Consider the following 17,816-nt stretch of genomic DNA (forward strand, 5'->3'; position numbering starts at 1 on the left):
GGGTAAGGTTGCGACTGCAACATGAATTATTTGTGCAGATATGCTTGCTGTAACAGATGCCAAAAGCGCGTTGCGGATATACGGGAAATTGCTGACAGTTTCTGACCCTGCGCCTTCGAACAGTGTTCCGTGGGCTCCCATAGAGCTCTTACGGCTCAAAGTCCCGCGAGTCACGATGATGTAAGTCTGGCGGCAAGTCTGGACAGCGCCCGCTTCGGTAAATCGAAGCTTTGGTGTTCCATCTCGTCGCGTCATCGCAGTCTGCTGTTCACCTGATATCGAGGCCCGGAGTTATACAGCGATCGGCGAATTGATGTCCATTTGGATTTCTAACCACTGTCGCTCACCCGACCTCGGCACGTCTCTCTCTCGTACCCAGGCACGTCTGACCAGTAACTTGGCGCTTTTGTAGGATGCAAACCACCTTTATCGCAGCCAGGAAGCTGCAGATCTATCACTGGGTAACTCCGTAGAAAGAGCCATAATGTGATTATTGATCCTTCTTGCCTGATACTGCATTTTGCCAAGTGGCTGGTTGGATGTGCCTGGGTGCAGCATGCGCGACGATCCGCTGCCCTTGACTGTCTGTGGTTCGTCGGTTCAATTGATGGCTGTCAAGTCGGCCCATGCTGCCTTTTCACCCGGTCTGGAGACGGAGTGTACGGGGAAACGATTTGAGTGGGCCGTTTTAGCACCACATCCGACTAATTGCATCCCCTTAGCATCGAACTAGACTTGGATCGGCCTCGACGGCCCATGGCGTACGTCGTTTACCAAAGCTCCCTGCATGGTCTGTTTGGAAATATATGAATACCCCTTCCCCAGACATCTTTCCTTCCCCAGAATCTTACCAACTTTCCGACTTGACCTTCTTCCACGGGAAAAGTCCAGGCCACTCAAAATGGCAACAGCACAAGAGCACATTAATGTCCAGGTCAGTCACACTATGGGACCTTCTGGTGCTACCCTATTGTCGTGGTTTCATAGCTTACTTTTCCCAGCGCGGCCCCAGCGTCGACAAGGAAAGCAGCGGTCTTGATTATGCACAGAACGGCAATGGCAACGCCCCTCAACAAAGGAGACCTTATGACTACGGAGGCAATCCTCTCGCTCACGTTGCGACCAACAATTCCGATATGCGTCTTGCTGCGTTTGGTGGTGAATTCCAGCCGGGTCTCTATCGCCCACCGAACCGCAAATTCGCCAACCCAGCTCCCCTCGGTCTTTCGGCTTTCGCTCTTACGACCTTTGTCCTGTCGTTGATTAATGTCAATACCAGGGGCATTGGCTCGCCCAGCATTGTTGTTGCTATCGCTTACGGTTACGGAGGTCTTGTGCAGCTTCTCGCTGGTATGTGGTATGTATCAACTCCACCACCTCCATTCGAACAGTATCTAACATAAATCAAGGGAAATGGCTGTTGGGAATACCTTTGGTGCTACTGCGTTGTCTTCCTACGGAGGTTTCTGGATCTCCTTCGCCATCATCTTGACACCCGGCGGGTTCCAGATCGAGACCGGCCTCGCCGAGATCAGCGAAGCGACTTTCCTCAATTCCTTCGGTTTATACCTCATGGGCTGGTTTATATTCACCTTCTTGCTCTTGATCTGCACGCTCCGCTCGACTGTGGCGTTCTTTTCGTTGTTTTTCACCCTGGATTTGGCCTTCCTCATGCTCGGAATCGGCTACCTCCAGCACGACGGTGCTCACCCCCAACCAGATTGTATTATCGCTGGAGGTGCTTTTGGCCTCATGGCTGCGTTCCTTGCCTGGTATAATGCCCTTGCTGGTATTGCCGACAGCAGTAACAGGTCAGTTCTTCAAATCCGAACACCAGCAACAACACACTGACACACGACAGCTTCTTCGTCATTCCCGTTGCTCACTTCCCCTGGTCTGATAAGGGTCGCGAGCGCCGCGAGAAGGTCGACAACTCTGCACACCGTGCTGCTTAAGCGGATATGCTTCGTATTTCGCGCCTCCGTCGATTGATTCGCGAGGTAGATTGTTATGCTTGTCACATGAACACGATTGATGGATAAGGGATGTTATTTGGATACCCTCAATAACGATCGACTATAATTTGTATGATGCGATGCTCGACATGAGCCGTCTATGTACGCAATTTAATATTACTCCTACCACTACAACATGAACAAACTTTATATGATTGACTCATTCACGTCTGTACTGACAAAGATTACATGTGCCAGCAAAAGGGTCAAGTTACGCCATATCAAAGTCTTTGAATTGCAACCAGAGATAGGTATCTGAGCAGCCACCTAGCATTTTCGAAGGACATTAGCCATTCCTATCGCATCTCATAAGCCACTCAACTTTAACTGAATAACTCCGTTTATCGCATACAAAAAATAGTGATGACAAGATCAATGTGCTTCTTACCAGTGGCTGATCGGGCGTGCCTGTGTGCAGCATGCCTCGAGGCTGATGCACGTACTTGGACGTCGTCTACCTACCTAGGTACTATACTCCATCCACATCGGCCCTACAGTGAACCACAACAAGCCTTGCGCAAGAGCCCCAAGAAAAAGACAAGACCTCTCACAACGCAGTCCTCGAGATTCGCACGCCTTGCGACCGAATTACTCCTAAGTATGTATCTACCACTACCATCATACCCAGCACCAGCCAGCCGCACTCTCGCAACCTCCGCAATACTCCTCCCTGCATACGTCACTCGCCCATCCAACGGACAAGAGTTTTAGGTGGACACGCGATGTGCCGGCCTGTGACGTTTCCCAAGCCCTAAGCGCGGGGCGCGCATGCAGGCTGCGAGCGCCTCTTTGCTGGGCGAAAGCTTGGTTGGGGCCCGGCGGCGTGGCACATGTCAGGGTGCATGGTGGGGAAGCTCAGGCTGGTACGTCGTATGGGAAGTTTGGTGGGGATGATGAGAGGCTATGTGTGAGGGTGGTGCGGGAGGGCGAGTGTTGTCTCGTGGCTTTGTGGTGAGTATCATGGTGAAGCAATATGAGGTACGAGTCACACCTGACTATCACCTCTCAGAGTCGAACGTGTTGGATTTTATTCATTCGCTATGGTTGATCGTGTGCTCGATAAACACATAAGTCGATTTAATGTATCTACTACAATTGTTATACACTGCCATTTGGTACCTGAACAGCACCATTCCCTTTCGCTGCTTCCAGCGGCTCGCCCCAGATTTGGATGACCAACTGCTTTTTGTTGATCTTGCCCATGGCGTTTCGTGGAATGGTGTCTACAACCTTCATCTCTTGGGGAATCTTGTAATTAGCAAGGACGTCTTTCAGTGCCCGCCTCATGTCCAGCGCCGACCATGGTTTACCTCCTTTGCCCGCTGTCTTGCCCTTCTCAGAGAGTACGACGACAGCAGCGACCTTCTGGCCCCATGCTTCTGAAGGCAGACCGACAACAGCGACTTCGGTCAAGAATGGCAGCGAAAGCATCTCACGCTCAATTTCAAGTGCAGAGACCTTTTCGCCACCTGTCTTGATGATATCAGCGGACTTGCGTCCTTGAATGAAGTACAGAGACCCCTTCGCCCATTCCTGTGCGCTCTTGCCTGCACCTTCTGCGTTCTTGCGAATAGCAACATCGCCGGTTTTGAACCATTTACCGTGGCCGTCCGCGTCCTCGACAAACTCTTTGGCTGTGGCCTCAGGGTTCTTCCAGTATTCTCGGAAGATGGTAGGGCCGCATAGCTGGATTTCTCCGTGGCGCTCGCGTCCAGTGGAGGGATCAACCTCCTCACCATCTTTGATGACCTCTCCTGTCTCTGTGTCTACCAGGCGTGCTTGCACTGAGGGCAGTGGCCATCCTACTGAGCCGTCGACTCTATCGGAGAAGTCAAGGCCACACGACAACGCCATACCGACCTCTGTCATCCCATAGCGCTCAAGAAGAACGTTGCCCCCGCTCAGCTCCGTCCATGCTGACTTGACGGGCGTGGGAAGGGCAGCAGAGCCAGAGATGTTCAGCCGCAAGTTCGAGGGGTGCAGGGCAGTTCTTGTCGCAGCTTGCAGTTCAGGTGTCAAGCTGGAATGCGACGAGAGAAAGCGTGTGTAGATGGTGGGTACGACTGTGAGAAAGGTGATCGGCTTCTTGGCCGGGTCTGGGTTCGGGAGGAAAGGAGCTGCGAGTCGCTCCCAAGCAGCTTGTGCATTGAACGGGAAGTGGAACTCGATAATGCTGCCAGCGAACAATGGCGTCAGCAGCGCATTGACTGTGCCGTGGATATGGTGCAGCGGGAGCACATGGAGCAACACGTCGTCGGCCGTGTAGCTCCACGCCTCCAGCAGCGACCTAGACTGGGCGGTCAGTACATCCTGGGGCAGCAAGACACCTTTCGGTCTGCTCGTGGTGCCCGACGTGTACAACATCATGCCGCCCTTGGTGCTGGTCGGCTCTTCGAGAGTGACGTAGTCATCCGTCTTGCCCATCATGATCTTCTCGCGCTTCCAATTGATTGGGCTTGTCTGCATGCCCTCTCTCAGCACTTCATCTGCCTGGTCTTGGAACTTTTCTGACGAGAGCAGCATTAGAGACTCGCTCTGGTCGATGATATAGCGCAGCTCGTGGGCCGGGAAGGTGGGCGACAGCGGTACGGCAACGGCATGGGCGGCCAGGATGGACAGCAGCGTCACTGTGCTATAGTCAGTGGCTGTAACGACTGCAGCATAGAGGGGGGGACGGTGAGATGCGCACCTACATAGTCGTAGCCGTTCTCCACCAGGAAGGCAATGCGTGCGCCCTCTGCGCTCTTGCCGCCTGTGTTGCGCTGCAGCTTGTCCTTGGCCGCGGCGACATCGTTGATCAATTCGCCGTACGTGAAGCGCCGTCCGGACAGCGAGTGGATGACGGCAGTGCTCTGTGCATCATGCTTCTTGATGGCCTCGAAGATGGGCAGGCGGGGCAGGGTGGACGCCATTCTGACAGAGACGGCAGGACGAGAACACTGTGCAAAGACGGCTGGCGTGTGCCTGGCGAGCGTGCGGGACAGGAGGTTGCGTACCCACATGGCAACGGCAGCGCCCAGGATCAGCGCATTCGACTCCAGATGCAAGGCGTCGGTCAGCGGCCGTCAGCGGCAGTTGAGTCGGGGTGCGGTGGAATCGCGCTGCTAAGCCTCGCTGGAGAGCCCTGGCCGCCCATTGACATGGCGCGTGTTGTCAATGCGCTTCCTGAGGTCTCAAGATAGTCTCAGAGAGCTTATAGTCGACTCCCTCGGTCATTCTGACGCCGTGCGTCCCCTCAATTGCTGTGCAACGCAGCTCCCAAGCTGCCCATCGGTGACGCGCTTTGCGCGAACTCCCTGGCCTGCACCTTGGCACGCATCGGCTTCTAGATCATACTCCGACGTGCCGAGCCGGACTCAACACCATATTTGCTTCATCATCACATTCACTCCTATTGGGTGTGTAACTGAGCCTCATCGGACGCAGAAACACCTTTCATGTTCCTTCGACGATCGATCCCAGCCGGCACTCGGTTCATGTCAGCCATGGCCCAGTCCATGACTCCGATGGAAGACGCATTGCGGGCCAAGGGAAGTCGCGACCTCGGACTGGCATCGGCTACTCCGGCTTCCCCAGACCATGTGTATATCAAGACTAACTGGTGAGCAGATTGGAGAAGCCCTAAAGCCGGGCACTTTTGAAATCTACAACGACTCTCACAAACACTCGCACCACAAAGCAATGCAGGGCGTGACAAGCAGAGAGGTAAGTCCATCAACTCATGGACTCATAGTAGAAACACAGCTGACTCTTGCATGTAGACGCACTTCCGGTATGACATCACCCTGAGCAGTACCATTGAGACGTGACGGCGACTAATATGCACCAGTCTGATCATCACATCTTCAGCCTTCCAGGGCAAGCCTCAACTAGCACGTCACCGCATGGTCAACTCCCTGATGAAGGATGAGATCGCACAAGAAGGTGGAATTCATGCACTCCAGCTCACTACTCGAACGCCGGAAGAGGAGGAAGCGCGAAAGCAGAAGGGAGTCGCAGCATGAGCCGTGTGTCATTAGTAGAAGATACCCATGTTACATCTTGTATATCAACAAGCAATTTTAGCAGTGCCAATACCACTACAGTACAACTTTCTATACCCATTCACAGACCGGAGGAATCGTGTTTGCGCTACTGTCCAAATCGAGCGCGGGCAGTTCGGACCGCCCAGCCGACGATTCAGCCAGGTATTGTTCGAATGAGTGGTTTTGTAGGTATGTGAGCAGTTCAGCATAACAGAAGTGCTGTGCCTCGGAAGCGCATTAATGCTTGCACATGGGAGTGCTTTTTGGAGAATAGATTACGACGCCTGCTTAATGTGACATCTCCCCTTTGACGTCCCGGCTGTCCCGTGAAGAGAGCAGTGCTTCAGAAAGAAATGTTATAAATGAGCGTTCTAAGCTGATGCCGAGCATTCAAAGGCGGCTCATCGGGACGTCATTCGGAAAGTGGGAGCAGGCGCTATCAACAAAAGGTGGAGGTTTCCTCGAGCGTAAACAGCTACAGATACCTTCGAGTCCCACCACAACCCAGATACAGACTCTGAGAGAGCATCCCAGCACAAGCTTACTCACCCACAATGCCTGAAGTCAAGATTTATGAAGTGAAAGAGGTATGTTCAGGAGACGTGTTCGAAGCTCTACGCGTGGAGGGGTAGCTCCGATGTGCCCCGCTGAGATCATGGCGACCGAAGCTGCATACCAGCAAATATTGTGCATACTGCAATTGCCGCATAAATTTCAAGATACGTACTAACGTAACCTCAGCCGTACATCGAGATACGTTGCTCTCTCGGCGAAGGACCTTTCTGGGAAGAGGCGACCAATACGGTACGCTTTCTCGATGTCGAGAAGCAGGAGCTGCACCGCGTAGACATCAGCAAGGGACCTTCAAGCCACAAGCTTGTGAAGAAACTTGACATTTCATTGGGGTGAGTCGTATGATGTTGCCGTCAAGCAGGTGCTTCAAGGCATAGCTAACCACGTCCAGCTGCACCGCAGACATTGAAGGAAATGATAAGGAGTTCATCTTCGGTGGTAAATACGGCTATGGCGTTGCAAATAAAGAGACTGGAGATTACCGCTGGGTCAAAAAGGTCTGGTCTGAGGATGAGATCAAAGCAAACAAGAACGAGAAGTTCCGTGGCAATGATGGCGCAGTAGACTCGCAGGGCCGTTTCTGGGCTGGCTACATGTTCGATCCATTGGTGGAGGAGATGAGGTCTGATGGTGAGTCATGATCTGGTCCACAGCGTGAGGATACAGGCTGACTACATACGCAGGTGCCGTCTTCCGTCTTAACCCTGACCTGTCTCTTGACCGCCCTCTCAGCGACATTTGCATTCCAAACGGCACAACATGGAACAAGAAGGATGACACTATGTTCTTCGCTGACAGCCCCGACAAAATTATCTACCAGTTCGACTACGATCCGAAGACTGGCTCGGTTACAAACAGACGCCCCTTCTTCACCATGCCCGAGGACAACAAGTATGGCGAGAACGCAGTACCAGATGGCCACTGCATCGATGAGGAGGGATACATGTGGACTGCGCTGCACGACGGAGGCCGCGTTTTGAGAATATCGCCTCAAGGCGAAGTCGTCGCTGAGATCAAGCTCCCTACTAGCCAGGTCACCTGCCCCTGCTTTGTTGGCACACAACTGTTCATCACATCGGCGGGCGGTGGAGCACCTAGCGGAGATGATGGTAAGCCAGTAGATAAATATGCAGGCAGCTGCTTCTTAGTCGACGTTGGTGTTCGCGGCTTGAAGAGGTTCAAATTTAAGGGCGGCGAAAAGATCGAGGGTGGCAAGGTCGATGGCAAGGTGGTCGGGGAGTAAGAAGTGCTGCACCGAACGGACAGCTCAGGCTTATTCTCTGGTAGCGCAGTGGTGTTCACACAGCAATTCACCTTTTTTGACATACTGTGCTCTAGTGCTAAGGCACACGCAAACTGCGAACAATACCTGATCCACTCGACCAGTCCATGTCCTTCACCAGCTGAGGTTACGAAGATGTTGACTCCGCTAACCAATCTTGCAATTCTCTCTCAAGCAACGCCATTAATCCATCCGTACGCGACCTAATTTGAACTTTGAGGCCGCTGCGGCAGCAAAGGGGGGCAAAGCCATAGCTGCTGGGAGTGATTTGCGTCGTAGAGATGCGTGGGACGGTGAGAGGGTGACGTGGGTGATGAGTAAATAATTGTACGTAGCGGGTCGGTTAGGAATGGATGTCTCAGAGTCCATTCGTCGTCCCCTCGCAAGCAAATGATTGCGAAACCAAACGAAACGACGGCGTTGTCCAGATATATCAGTTCGTTTTCCAACTATGGCCGACCATGCAACGTTGATCTGCGTCGAAACACAGCTTGCTCGGACTGGTTAAATCATGTATCCTGCATAGTCTGGGCGTCGGAAGTAGATATAGGTTTCTTGGGTCTGGTGTGCGCGGGCGGCTGGTCATTTTCTAGACGCGGCCTTTGTTGAGGCTGCCGTGTACTGAAATTAAGCAAGGGCGGCGTGATAAGGCGCAGACAGCAGCAGAGTGGCAGACAGGAATGCTCAGAACTTGTTGAATTTCGATAACGCCGTTTCATATGCATCCTTGCAACCAAAGGCGCCAGCAGCCTTGCATTGCACCGGAAACGCCGGACTCTCGCTCAAAGACGTCTACTTCAGGGTATACTTACAGGACGATTAAAAAGATGTTGTCTCGCGTCTGGGTCGTCGGAACACATGTAGGAAGAAGTGAAAGGTCGTGGATATGCTTGCGTGTCAATCGGAAGAAGTCGGAAATCGTTCGCTCGTGTGTTTGGGAAAGTGATCGGTCGCAAATCGTCAAGCGTAGGTGTTATGAGCCACCCACAGGCCTCCAGACGTCTTTGTGCCCCTTCTTGCCCCAGAACTCCTCAAACCACTCTTGGCACTTGCCGCCGACCCAGCAGCCTGCGAAGTGAACGAGCAGATCGCCATCGCGGTAGCCCATGTTGTCGCCGCCTTGAACGTAGGCGTTGAATTTACGCTGAGGGTAGATGCCAACGTGATTGCGTATGAGCTGGTGCTCAAGCATGAGGTGCTTGATTGCATCCTGCTCTGCGCCGGGATGGTCCGCGCCCATGAGCATGGTATAGTCGGTCATCATCTCGAGTGTGTAACGGGTGAAGGCGGAGCGGCGGAAGAAGGTGCTGCCGGTGTTGACACTCTGGTGATCCTGCGTGATCAAGATGTCGATGTCCTCGACGCGGAAGTCCTTAGGTGTATTAATGTTGGTCGGGTTGTTCTTGAGCTGGCCATCGAGGATGGGTGTGTCGCGCATCAGGCCACGCTTAATAGCATCTGGTCCTACGATCTCTTTGACGAGGTCGTAGTCTGGCTGCATCATAACGATATCGGTATCAATAAGCCAGACCCATTCGGCGTTCGGATAGAGGGAGAAGGCTTCGGCGACAGCAGGGATCTTGGACCAGGTCTGTAGTAAGGATGTAAGCAGAGGCCCTGATCGAGTACTGTTTCAGCGCCAGCGACTTACTCTATGCGCCTCACCGATGTCATAACGACTGGTGTTGAGCCAGAGGTTGGTGTATCCATGCTTGGCACAGTACTTCTCACGGTCATCCAGCACACGTTCAAGGACATTGGGAATTGCGCTGTTGTGACCGCCGCCATCGCTCGCAGTCAGCACCACGATATCGCGGTTACGCGGATTGCGCGCATAGCCGTTCCACCCAGCATACGCAGGCACGTTCCAGTCCCACTCAGGTTGCGCCTTGAAATACCCAGGCTGCGGCTTGTCGTTGTTGAGCGTCGTAGCCATTACTGGTTCCCCAGGGGCGTAGCTCCTGTAGTAGTCGACCGGTACATCGCCAAAGAATCTGAAGAGGACTATCAATACTGTGATCACGGAAATCGCAGCTATTATAGGTCTGGAGCACTTTGGTCAGCAGAGGACCCCAATGTCCTTGGCGGGGGGCGTCATTACTTCCTAGGAGCACTGGACAGGGCGTTCATCTTGGGACTACTCGCGAGAAGGTTGGGGAGAGATCGCAGCATCTGGCAGAGGTGGCAGGTGACAGTTATGAGGACGCGAGGCAGAGTGTGCGAAGAGACATGAGCAAGGAGATGACGAGAAATGCGCGCACCCTTTCCGGAAGCCTATCTACAACTGAGATGAACGGCGTGCGGCGCGGGCTAGATCAGCAATTTTGGGCTATTAGGCCGAGTTTGCCCCAGGTAAAGAAAGATGCATTGGGACGTGACTGAGCAAACATCGAGATTTGATTGGCGGGCGGCCGCATTGCGATACCGTTCACGCCAACAATAGCCAGCCCCAAGCTAAGAGCGGCCGCGTCTTTGGGAACACAGAAGCCGCATGGCGATGCGAGGGCCGTCAACATCGTACCCTGGGAACACGACGACGCTTCCGTAGCCACCCCTCGCCAATACGCTTCATGACGCTCACTTACCAGCAGAATCGCGACTTCGATCACGCAACCACAACCACGACTCTTACGTCCGCCTACAATGCCAACAGAGCCAGCGCTTGGGCGCCTACACATCCAAAATTGCACCTCGTATAGCTCATTGCTCAGGCCACTTGGCGGTAACGCGCTCCCTTTCTTGCTCCTTCCGGATGCTTGCTGCTGTGTAAGGCTTACACCAACCAACGTAATTGCCACCTCGGCTGCCTATAACAGCGGGCCTCTCGGAGACAATAGCAGCTGCAGCTGCAGCTGCAGCATGGTTGTTGTGAACTACCTAATTTCGTTGCTGTTTTAGTGTGATGATGGGCAAAGTGGCTGGAAGGCACGGCGCTGAGCTCTGCAACCGAATATAGAACCATCGGTTCGCTTGCCGCCAGCCACCGGGTTACTGGAAAATCAACAATGCTGATTCCGATGCGCGAAGCTTGACGACTCTTGTAACAAGAGGATTGCTCGTGTTACTGGCTTACCTGGTTGACTCAAGTTGCTGACAGATGGAGCCCGCGTTCTCTGGACAGCAATTCGACGTCGCAGCATGATGGTTGTGCCGTTCAGCTCTCCTCAGCGTTCAGCCTCCTTAGCGTTACGGGATGGACGGGAGATCACTATCTGACTTAGGCAGGTCCTTGCCCATTTATCCTGCGTTGTATTATCCTGAGCTGTGGTTACCTTGACACATCCGCCATCACCAAATCACGGCGACTTTGTAACGTGTGCGTTTTGGTCGCATCGCAAGGATACCATAAACGCTACGAGCTCTCAAGCTTCGGGGAGCTCTCATTCTCAGATGCATGGGATGTTGTCTTCGGTTAGGTAAATTTCGCCTGTGGGTGATTGAATGTGTTCATGTATCCACCGCTGACAGTCAATCGTGTAGTATTTATGCAATTCACGGGACATCCACGGACATGAGACATTTACGCGGACCTCCCTCGGTGCCATTTCAAAGGCAGCCCTTGTGTCAATCCGACGCGGGCGTGCTCTGCTGCCGCGTACGCTGACACGCCCTGAGACTCGAATTAGCTCGCGATCCTTCCAACGTTCACCGTTGAACCGTCGTCCTCGATCACCTTCATATCCCTCAGGGGATGAAAGATACCAATAGCACACACAGTAGACTTTGAAAAACAGAGCCAAGCCATTAAGATCAGAGTCAACGATGGGAAAGTTGTCTCGTTGCTCCACAACTATGCAAACTCGTTCGCATTTGGGCAGGAGCAAGGTATGTGTTGAAAGCCCCCACTAGCAACGTTCCTGCGCCCGTCAAGGCTGCCCGACCTGGTCGCAGTTTGTTCGATCCGAGACCAAACGGCTTCCAAATTAGCAATCTCAGTCGTGCTTGTTCAGTGCCGGTCCTTTGCGTCTGGACTCTTGTCGTTGCTTGAGTGGCTTCGGACAGGTCCCTGTTCAAATTTGCACCCGTCGACTGTCGCACCGCAAATCAACAGGTATAGTCCCAGATTACGATTGGCTCTAGTAATGCTGGTCGACTTGGTCGCACAAAGAATCTCCATTGTGACGGAGCGCAGACATATCACTAGCGATGTCCGACTGAATCCATCGTGCAGAACCGACGACCTCTCACTTGACTTACACATTCACCAACGACTCCATACAGCTGACCGTCGAGGATATGGTACTGGAGTCCGATCCTGCGTCTCCATCTGCAATGTGAGCTGCTGTTCGGGTAATCGCATTGGTCTTTTGGTCCAGGTAGCCGCCTTCAGCGCATCAACGGGCTGCCGGGGCACCGGGACTCGAACATCCTTGACAGCCTTTCTACACAAGCCTCACGAAACTTGGTAGGCCTTGTTGCTCTTGGCTTTCTAGTATGCACATCTATAGCACCCGATGATCACCCGATCGGCACGCAGGGCGCCTGACACGGCCTCTCGGATGAAGGTACCTTTGTAATCAACGAAACTACATCACAACGTCAAGACTTGATGACAGTCTTTTGAAGCTAGCCGACTGCTGGTTACTAGAGCATCCAAAATATCTATGGGTATGTTGCACAGCTGTTGTGAACAGCCTGTACGAGAATCCTGAGGATCATGTTTGTCAGTCGTGGGTTAATGTAGTAAGTATCGCACTTCATCAACTTGCACATACAGGTATTAGCTTGTTGGGCCTTAGTTGCACATCTTTCTGCCTCCGAGTCGTATACCGATGAGATTTCGACCTGTTGCGTCCTGTTACGGCGTTCGAGGCGCACTTCATCCTTGCCAGCCTTCCTCGGTCTTTTTCTCCCTTTAGCAATCATTCAACTCCACCGAGATCTCGATCGCACATGTCTAAAGGGTATCCTACTCAGTTCAAGAGCATTTTGTTGAGCTACGAGCCAAGTCGTCTGCTGTAACGCTTTGTGTTCAGCCTTTTGGTGTTGTAGTTGGCGGGTTCCGGTCATTACATTCTATAGTTGTGCACTCGTGGAAACAAAGTCCAAAGACATTGATCGTATTTAGTGTGAAGCTTACTGATAGACTGGCAGAAAGTTAGCATCAGAGTGCTCACGATACTCCATGCACAAAGTCCTGAGACTTTGCGTCACAAGTCTGTACATGCGCTTAGGTACCATCAAATGAGGCACAGCGACATTCTTCGGGGCCTCCTGAGAAAGGAATCCTATAGCGCACGGAATTGTGCGTTCAATAACGACCGTGCAGTAGCGTCATGGCGCCGAATCCTTCTGTGGGGCAACTTAATTTATACGGTTTACCAGGAACGTGCCACCTGAGCCGACTGGGTAACGGGAAGATGGCAACGGGAAGATCATAGCCTCCGGCAGGGGACAATCAGAACTTGTGAGTGAGATGAAGCCGATTCGCGTCGTCAGCTTCTTGGAGAGGCATAGTGTTGGTATACAAACTGGACGGCCCCGCATGAAGATGTGTGATCGATTCACCTCTGAACTTCCAGTCCGGACACCATCGGCATCATCCTTGGGAACCGACACAATGACCCCTTCCGAATACATGGCTGACCCGCCCCCGGGATATCACCGACATACGATTAATCCGCCGAACCTCCACCAAGGCCTCAGACTCGTCGGCGTATCAACAACACTGTTCGCGGTTGTCTCCGTGGCTCTACGGCTGTTCACGCGGCTGCGCGTGACCAGAAACGGTATCCAGCTTGACGACTGTACGTCTACTAGCGAATAGCATTTTTTGAGCCTCAGCCCTTGAACTGACTCTTCATAATTAGACATGATCATTGGTGCGCTGCTGTGCAGTCTTGTTCTGCTTTGCTCAAACTTTCCGCGTACGTAGTGCATACGCGTTTCGAGGCGCTCTTTTACTAAGCGAACTGCAGACATGAGTGCAGGCCTGGGCTACCATCTCTGGGACGTTACAGCTGATGACTTCATGGCCCCCTTCCAGAAGGTGCACATAACTTCCGCGGATCCTTTTCGGTTTGACTGACTGCAGCGCAGTGGACACTTGCAGGAACAATTTTATACGCATCCAGTCTTGCTTTCACGAAGGTTTCGATCCTGTTCTTCTATATCCGTCTAGCACCGCAGAAGTGGTTTCGTTCACTGGTACGCATACTTCTTACTGTTGTTGTGGCCTACGGAACAGCCTACATCACAGCCTGCGTTTTTGGGTGCAACCCAATTGCTGCAAGTTGGGATTTGAGGCTTGCGCCCGAAGCTCACTGCTTCGACCAATACACCAAGTACATGGCTCTTTCGATCCTGAATATTGTTATTGATTTGCTAGTTCTGATCCTGCCAATCCCTGTGGTACTACCACTCCATATGCCTCCCAGACAGAAAATATCTGTGTGTCTAGTCTTCGCTACCGGTAGCTTGTAAGTTAGAGACCTTTCTTGCTATTCGGACAGTTGCTGATAGCCCAGTGTTTGTGCCGTCGCTGTTCGCCGCACTGTGATGCTAGCTCCCTTGATGGCTTCGACAGACTATACTTGGGATGCAGTGGAGCAGTTTAAATGGTGCTTCACCGAAGTAAACCTGGCAATAGTCTGTGCATGCGCTCCTGCTCTGAAACCCCTTTTTGCACGCTCCTTCTGGCCTACGGACCCCACCTCTAGGCTGCAACTACCCAGCCATTCCGCGGACGAAGCATCTCGACTGGGCCGCGGCTTCATCGGCTTCGATGACGAAACGACTTACTCTGAGGATAGCTCAATTTATCAGGACTGGTACGACGACCGTCTCGAGGAGCCCCCCATTGATGATGAAACGAGGCTTTGGAGGAACATCATGGGTGGGAGAGGTGCGTTCACAACTACTATCACAGCTGGCGAAGACAGCGTATCACTTTCCAACATTTCAGGGAAGATAAAATCCCTTCTTCAGGGAAAATTAGGATACCAGTCCTTAAAGCGCATACACATTAGGTCCGAAACTAGTGTCACATACGAATCGTTACCAAAGTCTTTGTGATATCAGGACAGCACAAAGGCATGTGAGGATAGATCATGAAGCCTAGCAGTGCGAAAGTACAGCAACTCCTCATCGGATAGTCTTAGTAACACGACAGCAGGCCCTAAAAACGATCCAGCAAGCGTGCGATTTTTTCGACGAGGAAACTACTTCACTCATCATATCAAGCAGCTCAACGCTTGATTGTAGGTCGGTCACACGGAATTTGTCGGCCGGTTCCCCGGTTCAACTGCTACATTTGGAATGCACGATCGTAGGCTCCCAACCATGATGTCCACCGATGCCAGATCACTGGCAGATGATATGCTGGAATGACCTTGCTATTGTCTATACGGCCCGGGAGCGTAGAGGATCATGAAAACGATTCCGTTTCGACGAATATTACCAGCACAATCTATGTAACACAAACCTTACGGAAAGACTGAGCCGATATCGTTTCATATCCTTATACCACGCAGTAGTGACGTATATTACAACCCTTCTACTAAAACGATTTGCCTTTAGAATTGGCCGAGGAGACCATCGATCTGGTCTCGGGAGACACCCGCTTTACAAACAAATTTGCTTCCCGAAGCTGTGCTACAGCGAAGCCTCAAGCTCTTTGGAGTAAAGACGTTCCATCTATGGGTGGTAGAGCCCTATACGAGCATGTCCGCATTCCAGGGTCCACAATCTTGCCGTCTTCACGTCGATCTTCACCGGATTCATTGCATTTGCGACCGTTGTCAGGGGAAAGCATAACACCCTTTGACAGGTATGGTCTTGCTATGTCAAATGCAAGATTCCGGCTCCTTCCTTTCCTTCCGGCGTATCTCAGATGACATAGCGACATCACATTGTCAACGGACCCTGAGCCAGCGCTGTTGTGTTTGCTGCATGCATGTCGTCCTGAGAAATCGAGTGGCATGTATATGTACAGGGAAGACGCTTTCCGGAATGCGGGCTTTATCTTTCTTCCCAGCACGACAGTCGTCATATCGTCTGCACAATGCCCGAAAAGTTCCACGACAGCGTTGAGCGTCGAGCCTCAGACAGCACGGCTGAATCCGAAGCATGCGTCATCAAAGAAGAACGTGAGGGTGGGGTTGCTGCATGGCTGACTGTGCTTGGGTCTGCCCTCGTGTACTATGCCTCCATGGGAGTGTTGAACAGTTTTGGGTTCTTCAACAACTACTACAGCCATGACTTCCTTCAGAACACACCAACCTCGACCATCGCCTTCATCGGTACGCTTCAAATTGCATTGATGAATTCACTGGCAGCAGTTTCTGGAGCACTGTGTGACCACTATGGCGTAAGAGTCTGTGTCAACGTTCTGCACTGCGCAAGAGCTGCCGCTAACGTGGTACAGTGGCTATACGCTGGTGCAGGTAGTGGCACAGCAGCAGGCTTGCTCATTCTGTCTTTCGCACAACCCGGTTGCTTCTGGCAAGTGTTTCTGGTTCAAGGTTTGCTAGTGGGATTTGCTGCCGCCTTTGGGGCACAGCCTGCACTTACCGTTGTGGGCCAGCACTTCAAGCAACAACGAGCTGTCGCAATGGGGTTCGTGGCCGCTGGCTCGGCGTTAGGTGGCATAGGGTTTCCCCTCATGTTCGAGAGTCTCCTGCCACTTTTGGGGTTTCAATGGATGCTCCGCGTAGCCGCACTAAAGGTCGCGTGAGTCGTTAAGGTTGACCAACCAACAGAAATTGTCTGACTGCCTCAGTGTTATCTACTTGGTCGCGATAGCCATTTCGACCAGCAAGCCAATTGGGAAAATCCAGCACAGGGACTGTGGCTCACTTATCGACTTTCGTGGCTTCTTTGATATACGCTATGCTGTCCTTTGTGTTGGAGGCTTCTTCGCGCAGCTCGGACAATGGATTCCTTCCTATTACATCAGTAAGTACTGCACCGTGAACGATTATCAATGCGCACTCACACATACCAGAGATGTACACAAATGCTGCTTATCCAGGCAATAGTGTCAGTGAGTACTTTCTCCCAGTCTTGAACGGCTGTAGCATCCTAGGCGCAGTGCTGTGAGTTCACACCGAACGAAATTGCATACTTCACATACTAAATCGCCGTAGTGGAGGGTTTCTCGGCGATCATTTGGGTCGCTTAAATCTTCTTTGGCCTATCGTCATGTTCACGGGTTGTATATGCATCTTCATCTGGCTCCTCATCGACTCTCTCGCCGCGACTGTGCTCTTTGTTTGCCTCTACGGCTTCGGCACGGGCATTTTTACAGCTCTATTGCCATCAGTGGTCGGACAGATCACGCCTGATGAGAACTTGGGGGCACGAGTCGGTGCCTTTTACAGCGTTGTTGCTATTGCCAGTTTAGTCGGGACACCGATAGGCAGTGCGCTCATCACCACTGACGATAAGAGGGAAGGATACTGGTGGTTGATCGTCTTCTCGGTCAGTGCATTTGAGTTATGGCGCTTTTCAAAAACTAATAGTTGACAGGGCACCGCGATCACGATTGGGTCCTTATTCATGCTCAGTAGTCGCTTACTGCATGACAAGAACCTGCGGAAGAAGTGGTAAACTCGTGTATTTACACACACTCATTCTGAAACAAACTTTGAGATGAATTCAAACCATGCTAAGTGTTAATTGGGAAGAGAAGAATTGTATTTGATGTGGAAAAATGTGGATACAATCCAGTTAAGATATACCCCAGCACATATTACTCTGTACATTGTCAAATATTCCAATCAAACATGGCGTTTGAAGTTAATCCTACAACAACATTGGAATCTGCCCAATCAATTTCCCTACTTTCTGTGCTTTCCATATGTACTAAGAGTGTAAGTATCATGGCCACGAGATTATCAAACACACCCTGCAAAACAAGCACTAGAATGCCTTTCAGGCTTGAACTAGCACCGTAGTAGCGCAGGGGTATAACATCGGTTG

At 52.0% G+C, this 17,816-nt stretch overlaps 7 protein-coding genes across 7 annotated transcripts; 5 read left to right on the plus strand and 2 right to left on the minus strand.

The window, feature by feature from the left end:
- Positions 1 to 926: 926 nt before the first annotated feature.
- Positions 927 to 1,955, plus strand: C7974DRAFT_315835 (GPR1/FUN34/yaaH family-domain-containing protein; the record flags this gene model as incomplete). The annotated part of the gene is made up of 3 exons (XM_046138530.1): positions 927 to 1,357; positions 1,410 to 1,811; positions 1,862 to 1,955. The coding sequence occupies 3 exons, from the start codon at positions 927 to 929 to the stop codon at positions 1,953 to 1,955; spliced, it is 927 nt and encodes a 308-aa protein (XP_045994713.1).
- Positions 1,956 to 3,113: 1,158 nt separating this feature from the next.
- C7974DRAFT_315915 (uncharacterized protein) lies at positions 3,114 to 4,927 on the minus strand (the record flags this gene model as incomplete). Its single annotated transcript, XM_046138532.1, has 2 exons — positions 3,114 to 4,642; positions 4,705 to 4,927. The coding sequence occupies 2 exons, from the start codon at positions 4,925 to 4,927 to the stop codon at positions 3,114 to 3,116; spliced, it is 1,752 nt and encodes a 583-aa protein (XP_045994714.1).
- A 573-nt stretch (positions 4,928 to 5,500) lies between these two features.
- On the plus strand, positions 5,501 to 6,019 carry C7974DRAFT_415460 (bola-like protein-domain-containing protein; the record flags this gene model as incomplete). Its single annotated transcript, XM_046143894.1, has 4 exons — positions 5,501 to 5,596; positions 5,625 to 5,720; positions 5,777 to 5,787; positions 5,845 to 6,019. 4 exons carry the CDS (start codon positions 5,501 to 5,503, stop codon positions 6,017 to 6,019), a joined length of 378 nt encoding a protein of 125 aa, XP_045994715.1.
- A 394-nt stretch (positions 6,020 to 6,413) lies between these two features.
- On the plus strand, positions 6,414 to 8,235 carry C7974DRAFT_228931 (regucalcin). The gene is made up of 4 exons (XM_046137333.1): positions 6,414 to 6,627; positions 6,782 to 6,945; positions 7,005 to 7,243; positions 7,297 to 8,235. Exons 1-4 carry the CDS (start codon positions 6,595 to 6,597, stop codon positions 7,854 to 7,856), a joined length of 996 nt encoding a protein of 331 aa, XP_045994716.1. The 5' UTR covers positions 6,414 to 6,594; the 3' UTR covers positions 7,857 to 8,235.
- A 633-nt stretch (positions 8,236 to 8,868) lies between these two features.
- C7974DRAFT_378331 (galactosyl transferase GMA12/MNN10 family-domain-containing protein) lies at positions 8,869 to 11,035 on the minus strand (the record flags this gene model as incomplete). The annotated part of the gene is made up of 6 exons (XM_046140403.1): positions 8,869 to 9,486; positions 9,547 to 9,889; positions 9,997 to 10,067; positions 10,481 to 10,533; positions 10,673 to 10,768; positions 10,969 to 11,035. The coding sequence occupies 6 exons, from the start codon at positions 11,033 to 11,035 to the stop codon at positions 8,869 to 8,871; spliced, it is 1,248 nt and encodes a 415-aa protein (XP_045994717.1).
- A 2,420-nt stretch (positions 11,036 to 13,455) lies between these two features.
- On the plus strand, positions 13,456 to 14,909 carry C7974DRAFT_415463 (uncharacterized protein; the record flags this gene model as incomplete). Its single annotated transcript, XM_046143895.1, has 5 exons — positions 13,456 to 13,642; positions 13,706 to 13,762; positions 13,814 to 13,884; positions 13,935 to 14,314; positions 14,363 to 14,909. The coding sequence occupies 5 exons, from the start codon at positions 13,456 to 13,458 to the stop codon at positions 14,907 to 14,909; spliced, it is 1,242 nt and encodes a 413-aa protein (XP_045994718.1).
- Positions 14,910 to 15,814: 905 nt separating this feature from the next.
- Positions 15,815 to 17,532, plus strand: C7974DRAFT_228975 (major facilitator superfamily domain-containing protein). The gene is made up of 6 exons (XM_046137334.1): positions 15,815 to 16,209; positions 16,261 to 16,565; positions 16,615 to 16,790; positions 16,840 to 16,930; positions 16,982 to 17,315; positions 17,364 to 17,532. The coding sequence occupies exons 1-6, from the start codon at positions 15,898 to 15,900 to the stop codon at positions 17,442 to 17,444; spliced, it is 1,299 nt and encodes a 432-aa protein (XP_045994719.1). The 5' UTR covers positions 15,815 to 15,897; the 3' UTR covers positions 17,445 to 17,532.
- The last annotated feature ends 284 nt before the right edge of the window (positions 17,533 to 17,816 follow it).

Source organism: Boeremia exigua (assembly GCF_020726555.1).
Source record: "Boeremia exigua strain MPI-SDFR-AT-0100 chromosome Unknown C7974scaffold_9, whole genome shotgun sequence".
NCBI classification, from domain to species: domain Eukaryota; kingdom Fungi; phylum Ascomycota; class Dothideomycetes; order Pleosporales; family Didymellaceae; genus Boeremia; species Boeremia exigua.

Excerpts from the sequence above, each read along its gene's own strand:
- C7974DRAFT_228931 (XM_046137333.1), top strand. The coding sequence starts at position 6,595 with ATGCCTGAAGTCAAGATTTATGAAGTGAAAGAG. Across the intron at positions 6,628-6,781 it reads AGATTTATGAAGTGAAAGAG|CCGTACATCGAGATACGTTG; the intron begins GTATGTTCAGGA and ends ACGTAACCTCAG. Across the intron at positions 7,244-7,296 it reads GGAGGAGATGAGGTCTGATG|GTGCCGTCTTCCGTCTTAAC; the intron begins GTGAGTCATGAT and ends CTACATACGCAG.
- C7974DRAFT_228975 (XM_046137334.1), top strand. The coding sequence starts at position 15,898 with ATGCCCGAAAAGTTCCACGACAGCGTTGAGCGTCGAGCCTCAGACAGC. Across the intron at positions 16,791-16,839 it reads GATTCCTTCCTATTACATCA|AGATGTACACAAATGCTGCT; the intron begins GTAAGTACTGCA and ends CACACATACCAG. Across the intron at positions 17,316-17,363 it reads GGTGGTTGATCGTCTTCTCG|GGCACCGCGATCACGATTGG; the intron begins GTCAGTGCATTT and ends AATAGTTGACAG.